Consider the following 16,553-nt stretch of genomic DNA (forward strand, 5'->3'; position numbering starts at 1 on the left):
TATTTATTTATTTATTTATTTATTTATTTATTTATTTATTTATCATAGAGGTGTTTGGAATTGAATCTAAGTTTTTGACATGCAGTCTAATGGTTGGAAATTGTATACCATTACCTCCCCTACCCTACTGGTGCTGGACCTAAAGCTTTGCTTTGACGCAAATAAAACACGCACCCCAATTTCGTGCCTCAAATTTTTAAAAAACTATGTGGGGATTATTCGCGTAAATACGGTAAGCAATTAGAGGATACTCCAATATCCCTTTCAGACTTGAAAGAAAACTGCTGGTGTGAATTTTTGTTTGTACGTCAAAAGCTGACTAAAATGCTCTTAAATACATATATTTTTAGTTTATTCTGCAAAATAAAAATTAACATCTGAGAAAAAGCACCCACACAATTGTGCGTGTCCGGACTTAATTCACTAGTTACAAAAAAAACAAAAAATACCTCAATGCATGTGAATATACATATGTACATGATCAAATGTTCTATTTTACAGTGAGGAATAACTTAAAATAATTAAATCTTCATTCAAACATAAGTAAATATGACATTTTCTACACTCAGGACGAGTTTTGCTTTTACTTCCCTTTTGGCAGCAGCACATTGTTGTCGGATCTGAAAGAAAACTGGAGGTGTGAATTTTCGTTTGTATGTCAAGAACTTACTAAAATGATCTGAAATATATGTTTTTACAGTCAAAATGAGAACTTTCAGCTAAAAAACAGAACCCACACTACTGTGCGTGTCAGAACTTAATTCTCCACTTACAAAAAATAAAAAATAAAAGAATTCAGCTCAGTACATGTGAATGTACACATGTACATGATCACATGTTCTATTTTACAGTGCTGAACAATGTATTTTAAACAATTAATATCTTATACATTACATTTCTCACATAGAGTACGAGTTCTGCTTTCACAGTCCTTTTGGTGGCAGCACCCAGCACTCTTGCATGCATTGCCTGTAGGGAAACCTAGCTCGGCTCTTGTGCGTATCAACATTCAAAACCTCATGGTATTACGTACGATGTTGTTAGTTCACAATTTATGTTCGCTAAACAATTTACACACTTAAGTGATTATATTCTCATATTCAGTAGAGTTTCTAGATTAATATGAATGCAATAAATAAATACTTATTTTAGGCATTACTGCTTCCCGCCATCTTGCTGATGAACTGTATTTTTAAACTCTTATTCCTGCCCCCTGGTGGTCAAGCGCTAAATAAAAACAACTGAAATACATGCTACGTGTCCCGCACAAGCACTGCAGTCCGGTCTAGAGCCAAGAAAACGTCAAATAAGCTCAGACGTAAATAAAATATGAACCTGCACAATTGTGCATACACGGTCTGAAAGGGATATGAGAAAAATGACTAAAACTAGGAATGGTTCTTTTCAGAGCTCAACGTATTTGTACTGTCGTAACAGTGTATTCTTTTGCTATACGAAATAAATAAATCATTCTGATGGTGAAAATGTTTCCCACCAATGGACTTGAACTGGCTGACCTCGGAGTCAGACCATAAAGAATTCCACCATCGCTAGTCCGAAGATGGTTTACCATGGTTTCCTATTTTCACACCAGGCAAATGCTGGCTAAGGCTGCGGGCACTACCATTCCAATCCTTGTGTTGCTGAAAATCTTTGATGTGTTAGTGCGACATTAAACCAGTATAATACCAATATAAATGGTCCGTTATTGGACATTATAAATTTTCCAGCTAACTCATTCCTGTTGCCAGCGTTTCGCCCCCATGTGCTAGGCTGGGCTCATCAGTTGGTACCTAGCACACCTACCAAGACGCTGGATAGTGCATACCATGCAGGCCACTGCGTAGGCTCATTGTAGCTACCGGCAGTGCCAATGCACTATGAGAGACTTTGTCTCATTATAAAAAATTGATGCCTGCTTGGCCATCAGATGATATAGATGTTGATTCCCATAGGGAATCTGAAATATTTGTTCCGAATGAGTAAATTTATAATACCAATATAAATGGTCCGTTATTGGACATTATAAATTTTCCAGCTAACTCATTCCTGTTGCCAGCGTTTCGCCCCCATGTGCTAGGCTGGGCTCATCAGTTGGTACCTAGCACACCTACCAAGACGCTGGATAGTGCATACCATGCAGGCCACTGCGTAGGCTCATTGTAGCTACCGGCAGTGCCAATGCACTATGAGAGACTTTGTCTCATTATAAAAAATTGATGCCTGCTTGGCCATCAGATGATATAGATGTTGATTCCCATATGGAATCTGAAATATTTGTTCCGAATGAGTAAATTTATAATACCAATATAAATGGTCCGTTATTGGACATTATAAATTTTCCAGCTAACTCATTCCTGTTGCCAGCGTTTCGCCCCCATGTGCTAGGCTGGGCTCATCAGTTGGTACCTAGCACACCTACCAAGACGCTGGATAGTGCATACCATGCAGGCCACTGCGTAGGCTCATTGTAGCTACCGGCAGTGCCAATGCACTATGAGAGACTTTGTCTCATTATAAAAAATTGATGCCTGCTTGGCCATCAGATGATATAGATGTTGATTCCCATAGGGAATCTGAAATATTTGTTCCGAATGAGTAAATTTATAATACCAATATAAATGGTCCGTTATTGGACATTATAAATTTTCCAGCTAACTCATTCCTGTTGCCAGCGTTTCGCCCCCATGTGCTAGGCTGGGCTCATCAGTTGGTACCTAGCACACCTACCAAGACGCTGGATAGTGCATACCATGCAGGCCACTGCGTAGGCTCATTGTAGCTACCGGCAGTGCCAATGCACTATGAGAGACTTTGTCTCATTATAAAAAATTGATGCCTGCTTGGCCATCAGATGATATAGATGTTGATTCCCATAGGGAATCTGAAATATTTGTTCCGAATGAGTAAATTTATAATACCAATATAAATGGTCCGTTATTGGACATTATAAATTTTCCAGCTAACTCATTCCTGTTGCCAGCGTTTCGCCCCCATGTGCTAGGCTGGGCTCATCAGTTGGTACCTAGCACACCTACCAAGACGCTGGATAGTGCATACCATGCAGGCCACTGCGTAGGCTCATTGTAGCTACCGGCAGTGCCAATGCACTATGAGAGACTTTGTCTCATTATAAAAAATTGATGTCTGCTTGGCCATCAGATGATATAGATGTTGATTCCCATAGGGAATCTGAAATATTTGTTCCGAATGAGTAAATTTATAATACCAATATAAATGGTCCGTTATTGGACATTATAAATTTTCCAGCTAACTCATTCCTGTTGCCAGCGTTTCGCCCCCATGTGCTAGGCTGGGCTCATCAGTTGGTACCTAGCACACCTACCAAGACGCTGGATAGTGCATACCATGCAGGCCACTGCGTAGGCTCATTGTAGCTACCGGCAGTGCCAATGCACTATGAGAGACTTTGTCTCATTATAAAAAATTGATGCCTGCTTGGCCATCAGATGATATAGATGTTGATTCCCATAGGGAATCTGAAATATTTGTTCCGAATGAGTAAATTTATAATACCAATATAAATGGTCCGTTATTGGACATTATAAATTTTCCAGCTAACTCATTCCTGTTGCCAGCGTTTCGCCCCCATGTGCTAGGCTGGGCTCATCAGTTGGTACCTAGCACACCTACCAAGACGCTGGATAGTGCATACCATGCAGGCCACTGCGTAGGCTCATTGTAGCTACCGGCAGTGCCAATGCACTATGAGAGACTTTGTCTCATTATAAAAAATTGATGCCTGCTTGGCCATCAGATGATATAGATGTTGATTCCCATAGGGAATTTTTTATAATGAGACAAAGTCTCTCATAGTGCATTGGCACTGCCGGTAGCTACAATGAGCCTACGCAGTGGCCTGCATGGTATGCACTATCCAGCGTCTTGGTAGGTGTGCTAGGTACCAACTGATGAGCCCAGCCTAGCACATGGGGGCGAAACGCTGGCAACAGGAATGAGTTAGCTGGAAAATTTATAATGTCCAATAACGGACCATTTATATTGGTATTATAAATTTACTCATTCGGAACAAATATTTCAGATTCCCTATGGGAATCAACATCTATATCATCTGATGGCCAAGCAGGCATCAATTTTTTATAATGAGACAAAGTCTCTCATAGTGCATTGGCACTGCCGGTAGCTACAATGAGCCTACGCAGTGGCCTGCATGGTATGCACTATCCAGCGTCTTGGTAGGTGTGCTAGGTACCAACTGATGAGCCCAGCCTAGCACATGGGGGCGAAACGCTGGCAACAGGAATGAGTTAGCTGGAAAATTTATAATGTCCAATAACGGACCATTTATATTGGTATTATAAATTTACTCATTCGGAACAAATATTTCAGATTCCCTATGGGAATCAACATCTATATCATCTGATGGCCAAGCAGGCATCAATTTTTTATAATGAGACAAAGTCTCTCATAGTGCATTGGCACTGCCGGTAGCTACAATGAGCCTACGCAGTGGCCTGCATGGTATGCACTATCCAGCGTCTTGGTAGGTGTGCTAGGTACCAACTGATGAGCCCAGCCTAGCACATGGGGGCGAAACGCTGGCAACAGGAATGAGTTAGCTGGAAAATTTATAATGTCCAATAACGGACCATTTATATTGGTATTATAAATTTACTCATTCGGAACAAATATTTCAGATTCCCTATGGGAATCAACATCTATATCATTAAACCAGTAGCAAAAACGAAGACCATAAAAGCGTGACGTCATAACTGGCAGGCAGTGAATATTGTGTTTAGGCCTACTGTAACAATTTCACGGTAGTAAGGTAAATGCAAGAGAAAATGATCTGTGAGTTTAAAAAAATATGGGTCAGCTGTGTTGGGACTTGGCTGCAATATTTTAAGAAATGTGTGAATACGTTATGTAAATGGAGTTGTCAATGTCCATGGACTCGTATCTACATTGACTGGTGAATGACTGTGTTTTTGTTTCTTCCTCCCTCTGTAGAATCTGTTCTGTTTGGCACTGGTAAGTGGCACCTTTTTAGAATTACCAGGAACTGCTCTTTCTTCTAATTGGATGGAGTTATGCATCAATAGACTAAGCACCATTTGACGGAAAATGAGATTTTAGCACTATCTTGTAGAGGAAAGCTTGAACTATTTATAATAAATTCCCCACTGTCTTGCAAGAGGGCATTAGTTATCAGTAAACTGAAAACCTAAGCGACATTGCAGGAATCAGTTAAACTGTAAATTGCATCAGTAGACTATGCGACGTTCCATTTTGCATCATTAGACCAAGCGCCTCATTCCTCACATCTCGTCATGGGAGAAGCTGCAAAGGCTTCACTGTAACAGTATTTTAACATGTTATGCTAGGTAATACACGTCAAATCAGTGAATTGCAGATCAGAATAATGAAAGCAGTGACTTCGCAGATATTTAGCGTGCCCTCCAGTTTCATCAGCATTTATACACTGCAGAGGACTACGTAAACGTAATCAGGAACTGCAGGCAGAAAAATCCCATTGTTCTTTGCCAGATGAAACGCACATAGTTCTTCAGTTCAGCTGAACTTGAAAAACTGATCGTGTATCGGGAAACAGATGTCCATGGTTGCAAGATAAACTGGCAAAAACTAAAAGAAATCCGGTTCTTGAAATCACATCCGTTCAGTATGTACGTGAAAACTAAATTTGATTGTGAATATATGGAAGTAAATCTAAATACGTCAAGACTGGGACGACCACGGGAAACTAGAGTTCCCTTTAATCAGGCATTAATACCTTTGTGGCCAAATGGAAAACGTATCTCTGAAGCCAAACTTGGAGACTTTAATTTGCTGTTGCACCTAATACTTGCAGATGCCAAACAATTTTACCAGAAACTTCAAGGAGATTCTGACATCGTGGACGGCATAGATGGATTCAGTGGCGATCCTGATTTCGAAACTGAATGAACTGAGAGTAACAATTTTATTACCTGTCCAGTGTTTTATATGATTTTATGGCAGCAGATATTTTAATCACACTTTCTGTTCCTGTTCTGTTCGACTGAGATAAGTAATTAAAATTCTATATTTTATTTCAGAATCGTTTTATTTTTCTTGGAATAAAGTAATCATAACCATATATACCAGGTTGTATATCCTTTACTTAGTTTAAGGGACTGCCATTCTGATGGTGATGATAATGATGACGATGCTTGTTTAAAGGGGCCTAACATCTAGGTCAGCGTCCCTTAATGATATGAGAGACTGCCATTTTACTTAGCAAAAAAAACCAAACCCCATGGTGCAACAGCCCCGAAGGGCCATGGCCTACTAAGCGACTGTTGCTCAGCCCGAAGGCCTGCAGATTACGAGGAGTCGTGTGGTCAGCACAACGAATCCAGCCGTTATTCTTGGCTTTCTAGACCGGGGCTGCCATCTCGTCGTCAGATAGCTCCTCAATTGTAATCACGTAGGCTGAGTGGACCTCGAACCAGCCCTCAGATCCAGGTAAAAATCCCTGACGTGGTCAGGAATCGAACCCGGGTCCTCCGGGTTAGAGGGTGGCACACTACCCCTACACCACAGAATGTGTGTCTAAAACAGAACAAAACTTACCCATTGGCTTGAAAATATCACGTCAATACTGTACTCTCAGAACATAATAGGCCTGTCGTGAAGGAAAATCCATAAATAAATATGCATTGTATAGACTACAATGCCTCACTTCTTACCATTTGTATTTGACTCAGATCAGTTGAAATTCATCAGATCAATAAGTGGTTATAGCAATGACTTTAGGGAATAGCTCCCCTTCTAGAGTTTCTCCATCTAAAACTTCAATAATGTGCCGGAGTTGTGGTTTTAATCACAGTTGCGGTTGCACAATTTTTTGAAGTCTTACTCAGTAGATACTCAACAGTAAGGGGTTTTTGGTGTAGCATTGTGATGCATTATTCCCAAGTGAGAAATACCTTCAATTGCATCAGTAGACTAAGTGCCATTTTTTCAAGAAAATCTATGAACTGTAAGTATAAAAATGTTGAAATTTGGTGAGAAGGTATAATCTATTATCCTACAACACCAGGAATACCATGTTTAACACAATTATGTTTCCTTGAATTTACACATAAATCTAAAGTTTAAACGCGAATATCTCGAAACTAACTTTTGGCGCTTGGTCTAATGATGCATAACGGCATCCAGTTGTAGTTTCCTGTGTAAATTTGTCGTGTGTATTGTCATTGTCAAAATTTTCCTGTAATTTTTGCAATTTCATATCTCAGTTATTATAGAGTAACAGTGTTGTAACTTTTCAATTGTGTCTTATATACTGGGTAGTTACAATTAACCTTTCCCTACATAACCCACTCTATTCACAGTTTTTATAGTGTATAACTATTTATAGTATGCGTACCAGACTTGGTACGAATAATGTCCATGTTCAGGGCTACAAGATTTGCATGCTTCACTGGTACCTGAACGAGAATTTATCATGAGAAAGTTTGCACATGTGGCTATTTGAAGAGAAACATATAAAGAGAGGTATCAGGCCCACCCATAAAGATGCTTCGTGCAGCCGTGCAGCAGGTTATCTCATGATTTCGGGCTGTCCTAGACACAGATGGGTGCCATTTCGACCACACTTTGTAGTGTGACAGATGCTACATCCACAAAAACCAGCTATATTGTATGATATGGCAATGTATTAAAAGTGTTTCATTGTTCCCCTTCACCATGTCTTTGTTTCCTGTTCATGCAATCACTTGTTTTCCACATAGTGACGGTTAAGTAGGGAATGTTTAATTGTAACCACCTGGTACTTCACTACATTCTGCACAAAATTAATTTCATTTTATTAAAATTGGTTAACGCATGTATTCACTGCGCAGTCTCAAAGTAGACTGTAAACTTGAAATTGAATGCTCGAAAAATGTGTTGATTCCTCGTTGAAAACTTGAATATTTTTGAGAACCGTTCTTATTGGTGAACACGTAAAATCTTCCCCTATCAATCGGTCACCACTGATCTGCATTTAGGGCAGTTGCCCAGGTGGCAGATTCCGTATCATTTGTTTAATCTGAAAGTTTTGGTGGTAAAACTCAAGGAAACACTCACCAGGATTCTTCTTCTTGCAGCTTATCCTGTTTATGTGTATGTGAAACTCAAGTGTACTACGATAACATTTCAAATCTTCCCTTTTTTATTGTCGTTCTACTTTTCTACTTGCTCTCCCGGTTTATTAGACATCTCTCTCTTACCTTTTTCTTACCATTGACAGGGCATAGTGACATGTCATTACCAGCTGGAGAGTTTTCGCCATGCTGATCGATCTTCAGCCAGCAGCGAAATCTTGAACAATGACTTTCTAACAAGGGTCCTTATCCGATCGACCCATCTCTCAGGTGCCCGCTTCTGAGGTCTACCCATTGGTATCTTCCCTTCTACCACCATCTTCTCCACAGCTTCCTTCCTCCTTGAAATATGGCTAAATTATCTCAAGAATGCTCAGTTGATCTTCTCCACAAGCCTCTCTTTGACTCTGATCTCCTCAAGAACTGAAGCATTGGTTTGCTGTTCCATCCAAGATATGTGTAGGACTTGATGGCAGACCCACATTTTCAGCATCTTCTTCCTGTCAGCTGTTTTAACTACGTCTCGGCATGTGTGGCGATTGGTAATATCAGCACATTTACCAGCTTCAGTATTCTTGGTGATGGTCCTGTCCCTCCATATCTTGTTTAGTTTGGCAGTTAAGTGTATAAATTTCATTATTCGTCCGTTTAATAAATTGTAGTTTGGCAGTGCCATGCAGTCCAGGGTAAGGCGTCTCCTTATCTCATCCAAGCAGCCTCTGTTGCTCGAGACTGAGAGTTCCCAGGTAGATGAATCTCCCCTTTACCTCAAACCCAGCTACCCTACTCATTTGTGGCAGGTTGTTGTTTGCCCTGTTCACGATCACGACTTTCTTCTTGCTCTTGTTGATCTCAAGGCCATACTCCCTGTTCATTCTTATCAGTCGATCCATGATTATCTCCAGCTCCCTGACACTTGTTGTTAGATGAGTTTATTACTTTCTACACAAAATTACATTTATTTGAATCCATGTATGTTTGCTACGCAGTCAAAATCTCAAATAAAGACTTTCCAACAAGAATTCTTATCAGAGTATGAAACCAAGTGCAAAACCTTGAATAAAGACTTTCCAACAAGTGTCCTTATCTTGTAGTGAGAAACCAGCTGCAAAACCTCAAATAAAGACTTTCCAACAGGTGTTCTTATCTCAAAGTACAAAACCAGCTTCAAAACCTCAAATAAAGCCTTTCCAATAAGTGTCCTTATCTCAAAGTACAAAACCAACCGCAAAACCTCAAATAAAGACTTTCCAATAAGTGTCCTTATCTCAAAGTACGAAAGCAGCTGCGAACTCAAAGACTTTCCAACAAGTGTCCTTATCCGATCGACCCATCTCGCAATTGCCCCCTGCGGTCTCCCTCCTAGTACCTTCCCTTCTACCACCATCTTCTCCACTGCTTCCTTACACCTTGAAATGTTGCCAGAGTAGCTCAAGAATGCTTGGTTGATCTCTATGATCCTCTCCTTGACTTTGATCTCCTCGTAGAATCGTAGATTCTGCTCGGAATCCAATGCCCAATAACTGCTTCGAAATATTCACGCCAAAAAATTGTAGAGGCACTTAGAATGAATTCTGAAAGGTACTATAACAGTCTTTAAAGAAAAGGTGTTTATTTGTTTCAGTTAAGCTCAATATCTGGTCTTGAGAATGTTGAGTCTGCTGGCCAGCCCATGCAAGCTGAAAAACCACCAGAGACAGAGATTAAGAGTAGTGTTCCACAAGAATCAGAGAATAAAGAAACTCATGAGGAATCTAACCCGCAACCAATGGAGACTGAGTCAGGACCAAAAGCCTCCCAAGATCCTCGGTTTGCAAAATTCTTTAGAATGATCCACGTAGGAGTTCCCATACAGGCTGTTCGTCTGAAGATGCAGGCAGAGGGATTTGACCCCTCAGTTCTGGAGTAAGTTTGATAAATTAATTTCTGTGATGACTATCATGATAAATATACATGGCAGTGCTTGATTTATCATATTCTGGTTCATTGATTGCTAATGTAATGAAAGATTTTAAAAATCTCAGTCTAAGTTTCTACAGAGATTATTATTGTTAAAAGGTCAACCTCCTTAATTACAAGCTGCCAGGAATGGATAGTGAACAGTACCAAGGTAATGATTTAAGTATATTTTTCTAATTCAGATTAGATTAGCTGCTTATCTCAAAGTTTTCATGGTGTAAAATATGGTAAAACTTGAAGAAACCTTCACCAGCATTCTTCTTCTTGTAGCTTATCCCATTTCACACATAGTTGCTGTTTTTAATGATCTGGTTTCATTTCTTTTTATGTTTTTTGATGTTTTCTTATCTAGATCTTTCTTCTTAAGGTGTTCCTAGACTTAATCCATCCACCTTTTCCTTTTGTCTTCAGCTTCCTTTTTCAGAATCTTCTTCCTCATGTAGTTTAATTCCTCCTTAAGTGACCGTACTATCTAAGCCTGGGTTCTAGGACTTCTCTGCCACACCTGTAACTTTCACTGTCCTTCGAATGTGCTCATTCTGGATTCTGTTCATCCTTATCACTCCACATATATATCACAACATCTTCATCTTCCCAACCTTGATTTGATTCTTCCAACATTTACCCTACTGAGAGGCAATGTTTCAAAGCACTGGTCTCACAACTGTCTAATAAACTTTCCTCTTCAGTCTCACAGATATCTCTTGGACACAAAGCACTTCTGTTATATCTTTCCGATATTTCCAGCTTGCTTGAATTCAGCTATTTACTTCTTTCTCCACATTTCCACTTTCTTCAACATTTGATCCCAGATACCTGAAGCAATCTTACCTTTTGGATTTTGTTTTCTTATAATCTTAGGTCATTTCCAGCCTCTTTGAGACAAAGATATTAATTCTGTTTATCGTTAACCCTCTTTTCTCCAGAATTGTTCTCCATTGTTCCAGTTTCTCTTCTACCGCTTCTTTAGATTGTGCATCATGGCACAATATCATCAGTGTACATGAAACACTATGGCGACTCATTCCTTACTGGCTCTGTCAGTTCATCCATTACAAACAAGAAAGAACTTATTGCTGATCCCTTCATCACTTCAAAAATTTGTTGTTTCTCCCTCGCTACTTCTGACATTTGTCTTCACACCTTTGTAAGTTCCTGAATTAGCTGGACATACTTATCTGGGACTCCTCTTTAAGGCTTCTCCCTCCTTCTTTCCTTGGTACCACTATCATAAGCTTTCTCAAGGCCAACAAAACCATATGTACCTCCTTTTTATCTTTTCCTGAAATTTTTTATTAGTTGCTTCAAGGCAAATGTAGGGTGGATTGTACTTCGTCCTGGCATATAACTGTATTGTATGTTCACCACCATAAATTAAATTTCTGAAGGTGAATCATATAAATCCTACCTCGCATGACTTACACTTACAGGAATATGTTTTCATTGCCAATGCGAGGGACCAATCAACTTGCCCCCATGTACTGTACTTTTATAACCAAATATAAATCTTGCTACATTTTCCACACCCTGAAATTTATACAATATGCATAACTCCCAGAATTCAACACAGATAGATGTCATTATCAACTGAGGCAAAGTAAACAGTCTTGAGCAAATGAAGACTAAGCCTGCTGTAAACAAACAAGCAGTGATAAAATTTCTCTCTCTCTCTCTCAGCCCCCCCCCATCACCACTAAACTAAACCAAGTCTTAAGCCTAATGCTGAAATCAAATCAAGGTGAGCCCATGCTGTGCAAACTAAGTAAGTCCCTAACAACAAAAGACAAAACATTTGCTGTGCTTTGTTATACTGCACACTTCACTTCTCATCCTCAGATGCATCCTCTTGCATCAAAATGGCATGCAACCTTTCAGGCATGCTCCTGATTAATGTTCAGTGTCATCTCCCATTCTTCCAGGAGGACTTGCCACCGGAGGTCCTGTAGGGTGTCTGGATAGCACCAAGTTCAGTGGTAGGTGCGCGAATGGTACGGGAGCCTGCAGCTGTAATGGCTGGCAAGCCTTTCCTCGAGTTCCGTCAAATACTCGAGTATTGTACATTATTTGGCCGTAGGGAGGAGTTTCTAATATTGTCTGATGAATTTCAAATGACAGTTATTATGAGGTTTTTGTTTTACATTTGTTGGCAAGTCGAACTGCTTCGAGAATTTCATGAAGAAATCCGGTACCGTACAAGTGGCATCAAATCAGAATGCCTGCACATGGTAGCTGAGGCAATAGAATTTTTACACTTACCAGTATGAAAAAAAGCAACACTTCAGTTTTTTTAAAGCATTATTCAAGGACGACTTTCCGTAGATCCTACACGGTGTCTGGATAGTGCTGATGGACCCTTTTCCCCAGCTCAATAAGATTCAAATCAGGGCTTCGAGCAGGCCAAATCATAACATGAATTTCCCCTTCATTTTAGAATTGTTGCACATCTCGCACCACGTGGGCATGCATTGTCCTGCATCAGTGTGAAATAAATAAATGGAGTGAAGGGCACTACATGACCTAGAAGGATTTCCTCCATGTACCTCCATGTACTGATACATTGCAAGGCTCCCATGTTCCACAAAGACTAAATCTGTCATTGCAGTCATCAGAGTGAATGAAGTATAAAGTGTTGGAACTCGTGTAGTTCAGCATTACCGCTGCAAGGTGATGCTGGTGTCAGTTGGTCTTAACATGACTTCATAGCATAATATTATCCAAAATGTTGCTTATATCATGTATAAATATTTCAGGTACTTCTCTCTTTTGATGCACACAACGTGCTCTATAAAACACCAGACCTATTGCAACTGACCTTCTAAAAAGCTGCATTGCCAACTTGACATTCATCTATAGAAAAAACTTAGGATTGGTGTGCCTTAAGATGTATATCCTGACACAAAACAGGCTGGCATGATGCTGACTGCTTATAATAACAACATTCAGTTCATACGCAAACAAAATTATACAGTGCGTCATGCCTACTATACAATATTGCTTTCAATTGCTACTCATTAAGACCACGATCTGTGTGGCGTGTGGTGTTGAAATATGGAACTAACTACTCTGAACTACGGAGCCTTATGGAAGTTCCAACGCTTCTTAATCCACTTGTCCGCAGTGATATTGAATCCTGACCACACCATCAGAGAACCCCCCTGAAAAGGCATCCTGGATGAGAATGTCCACAGGGAATACTTTTCCCCAGTCAGGTGATCATGTGACAGATCGCGACTCATCAGTGAACAGCACTTGCTCCAATTGTTGTAATGTCCAGACGTGATATTTCCTTGTGAAATGCAGTCAAGCTGTGCAATGTTGTTTGTTGAGTTCTGGCTTTGAGCTGGTCTTCTGGATTGAGGATTGGATTCTTCCAGTCTTTTCTCTAACATTGGCCTGTTGAATTTGATGGAGTTGATTTTGTGCTTTAGTGTGATGGTTGCGAAGAACTTGAAGCCGTAAGAAGTGATCATCTCTTGGTGATGTTGCTCTTCTTGGGCCTTGAATAGCCTCCAGTTTCTCTGTACCTTCTTACAGTTCTGGAAATAGTGGAAGGTGTAGTTCTCAACACTTCTACGATGTAATTCATCCTGCGACCATCTTCCATCAAAGAAACAGCTTTTGCAGCATTTTCAGGACCTAACGACATGTTTACTCCAGATAACTGATTATGGTAATGACAGAAACATCTAACTTGCACATGTGATTGAAAGGCATTCTATAAAACACTACAACAAGTGAGTGCTGGAAGAGCAAGAAAATATTATTGTCTCGCATCCGGTGATGTGTTTTTCACATTGTAAAAAATTAATATTAGTGCAATACACAATCCACACTTCATTGTTTGCTCACAAAACAAAGCCTGCAATCTCCCCATCTAAGAATGAAGGATGAAATACTAAACTTTTATAAAAAATAAATTATTACATATCATTTCTTCAGCATTTATTGCATGTTGCATTTTTTGTGCCAGTGAGTTTACTGTCTATACCAGCATATCTCAACCTTTTGAACCAAAGGACCACTCAAATGTCTGAAATAATTATACAGGCTGCTAATTTATATGGACCATTTTTTAAAATTTTTATGTATGTGGATATTTCTAATATTTGGGACGTATTGTACCATTATAACATAATGAATCGAAAAGCATGGTTTAAATTCCTGCAGAAACACAGTTATTGCATTGAAAGTAAACTATTCAAAGTAAAATTATATTTTGAACATACATTTAATGTTTATATATCAAATTAATAATATACAGTAATTAGGTTATTACTCATCCTTTATCATCAACATAATCATATCAAATTTAAGCATTTCAACACAATACTGTTTAGGCCATACTGTCTGTACTGTATAGGGGGAGCCTGTTAACCCATAGAGGGCGCATCCCCAGGTGGCGGGTAGGGGAACCCTACAATTCAGTAGGGCTGGTTGAAATACCCAATACAACTTGCAGACCAACAGGGAGCCCAGTTCCAGGGAGCATTAAAATACTAGGACACCCTCTCTCCAGGGGTCACAAATATGGAGGGCACAAGCCCAGGGTATGGGTGAAGACCCCAACGGCATCAGTGGTGGAGAAGGTGGACTTCGGTACAGCATCGTTGGCGGAAGAGGGAAACTTGTAGTGTCTGTACTCCAGTGGAGCGGCGTAGAATAAAACTTGGCGGTAGATATAAAATGCCTTTAGGAGTGGCAACCCCATCATAATAATAGCCTATATATGGTGTGGTACTTGTAAATCAACCTCGGAAAAGGTTAGGGCGTCCCCTGCTTAAAGCAACATGCAGTTCTCGTGGTACTAGGGCAACTGTGAGAAATGGGCGACCAGTAACCATCATTAAGATAGGAATAGTAAATCTTATGACCCTGACAGGAGAGGCGGAGGAAGTAGTAGTTTTCATGCAGAAGGTGGAAATGATAGGGCTGAGTGAAGTGAAATGGAAAGGTAACGGAAGGAAGAAATTGAGGAAAGGATACATATTATACTGGAGTGGTGGCCAAGAGGCAATAAATGGAGTGGGACTAATCATTTCAAAGCAATTGGAGGAGTATGTTTAAGTGGTAGAAACTGTGAGTGACAGAATAATGAAGATTAGACTAAAGATGAATAATGAAGTGATGGACTTCATACAAGTGTATGCACCGCAGACGGGAAACAGGGAAGAAGATATTGAAGGATTCTTGGAGAAAGTAGAAAGAGAAATTTCATGTGTGGAAGTGATTATTATGGGAGATCTGAATGCACAGGTCGGAAACGAGAGACAAGTAAAGGAAGAAGTCATTGGACCATATGGATATGGGAAAAAGAATAATGAAGGAGAGGAACTAGTGGACTTCTATGAAAGGAATGGACTTATAGTGGGGAATACATGGTTTCGAAAGAGAAACAGCAGGAGAATTACGAGATATGGATGGGGTGACAGAAGAACAAAATCAGTAATTGATTATTTTTTGGTGGAAAGGACAAATCGCAGGAAGTTGATGGATGTGACAGCTTTACCAGGAGAAGCATTTAATGGGACCATAGAGTTGTGGTGGCAAAATTATGGTTGGGAAAAATGGAAAACTAAAAAAGATAAGAGAAAGCAAAATAAAGGTATGGAAATTGAAAGACAAAAATGTACAGGAAGATTTTCAGAAGAGATTGAAGCAACAAATTCCAGTTAATGAAGTGGAAAATGTAGGAGTGGGCCAATTTTAAAAAGGCATTTGTTAGTGCAGCAGAGAGTGCTTGTGGCAGGTCATCTACAAGAGTGAAAGAAAAGGAGACACCATGGTGGAATGAGGAAGTGAGGAAAGTGGTGAAAGAAAAGAAGACTGCCTGGCGAGAATGGAACCGTGATCAAACAGAAGAAAGCGAAAGGAAGTATCTCAACAGCAAACAGAGATGTAAGAAGATGGTAGGAGAAAAGAAGAAGAGTTGGGAAGAATTTACACAAAAAATGGAAGTGGATGTAAGTGGCAGTAAAAGGATGCTGTATGGACTTATAGGAAGAGGACAGAAAGCGTTATCACAAAGCTAGTGAAAAAGAAAGATAGATAATTGTTAACACACCCATAAGAGGTAAAGAGAAGATGGAAGGAGTATTTTGATAAGTTACTGAATGTGAACAACTGTACAGGGAAGATAGAAGCAATACAGTGTGAGGACTCAACAACAGAGGATGATATATCAATGCTGGAGGTGGCATTAGCGGTACAAAAGATGAAGATGGGAAAAGCAACAGGGATGGATGAAATCAGTGTGGAAATGATAAAGGCTGCTGGACCTGTTGGTATGCAATGGCTGTACTGACTACTAAAGTGTATGTAGAAACACAAATGTGTACCTGAAGACTGGAAAAAAGGGATAATAGTACCAGTGTTTAAGAAAGGGGACAAGAAAGTTTGTGGTAACTATAGAAGAAGCACACTTATATTGCAGGTAGTTAAAATACTGGAAAGAATATTAGAAAGAAGAATGAGAAGAAAGATTGA

The 16,553-nt window shown here is 39.7% G+C and overlaps 1 protein-coding gene across 3 annotated transcripts in view; it reads left to right on the plus strand.

Annotated features, from left to right (window-relative positions):
* Window positions 1-16,553, plus strand: part of CCDC53 (Coiled-coil domain containing 53) — a 54,294-nt gene that overhangs the window by 17,374 nt on the left and 20,367 nt on the right. Inside the window, exons 3-4 of one of the 3 annotated variants that reach the window (XM_067153794.2) lie at window positions 9,736-10,016; window positions 10,170-10,221. In XM_067153794.2, coding sequence (XP_067009895.2) covers window positions 9,736-10,016; window positions 10,170-10,221 — 333 coding nt within the window. The remainder of the gene's footprint in view (window positions 1-9,735; window positions 10,017-10,169; window positions 10,222-16,553) is intronic. The other 2 variants (XM_067153795.2, XM_067153793.2) reach the window with 2 other exon arrangements.

Source organism: Anabrus simplex, chromosome 9 (genome assembly GCF_040414725.1).
Source record: "Anabrus simplex isolate iqAnaSimp1 chromosome 9, ASM4041472v1, whole genome shotgun sequence".
In the NCBI taxonomy this organism is placed as follows: domain Eukaryota; kingdom Metazoa; phylum Arthropoda; class Insecta; order Orthoptera; family Tettigoniidae; genus Anabrus; species Anabrus simplex.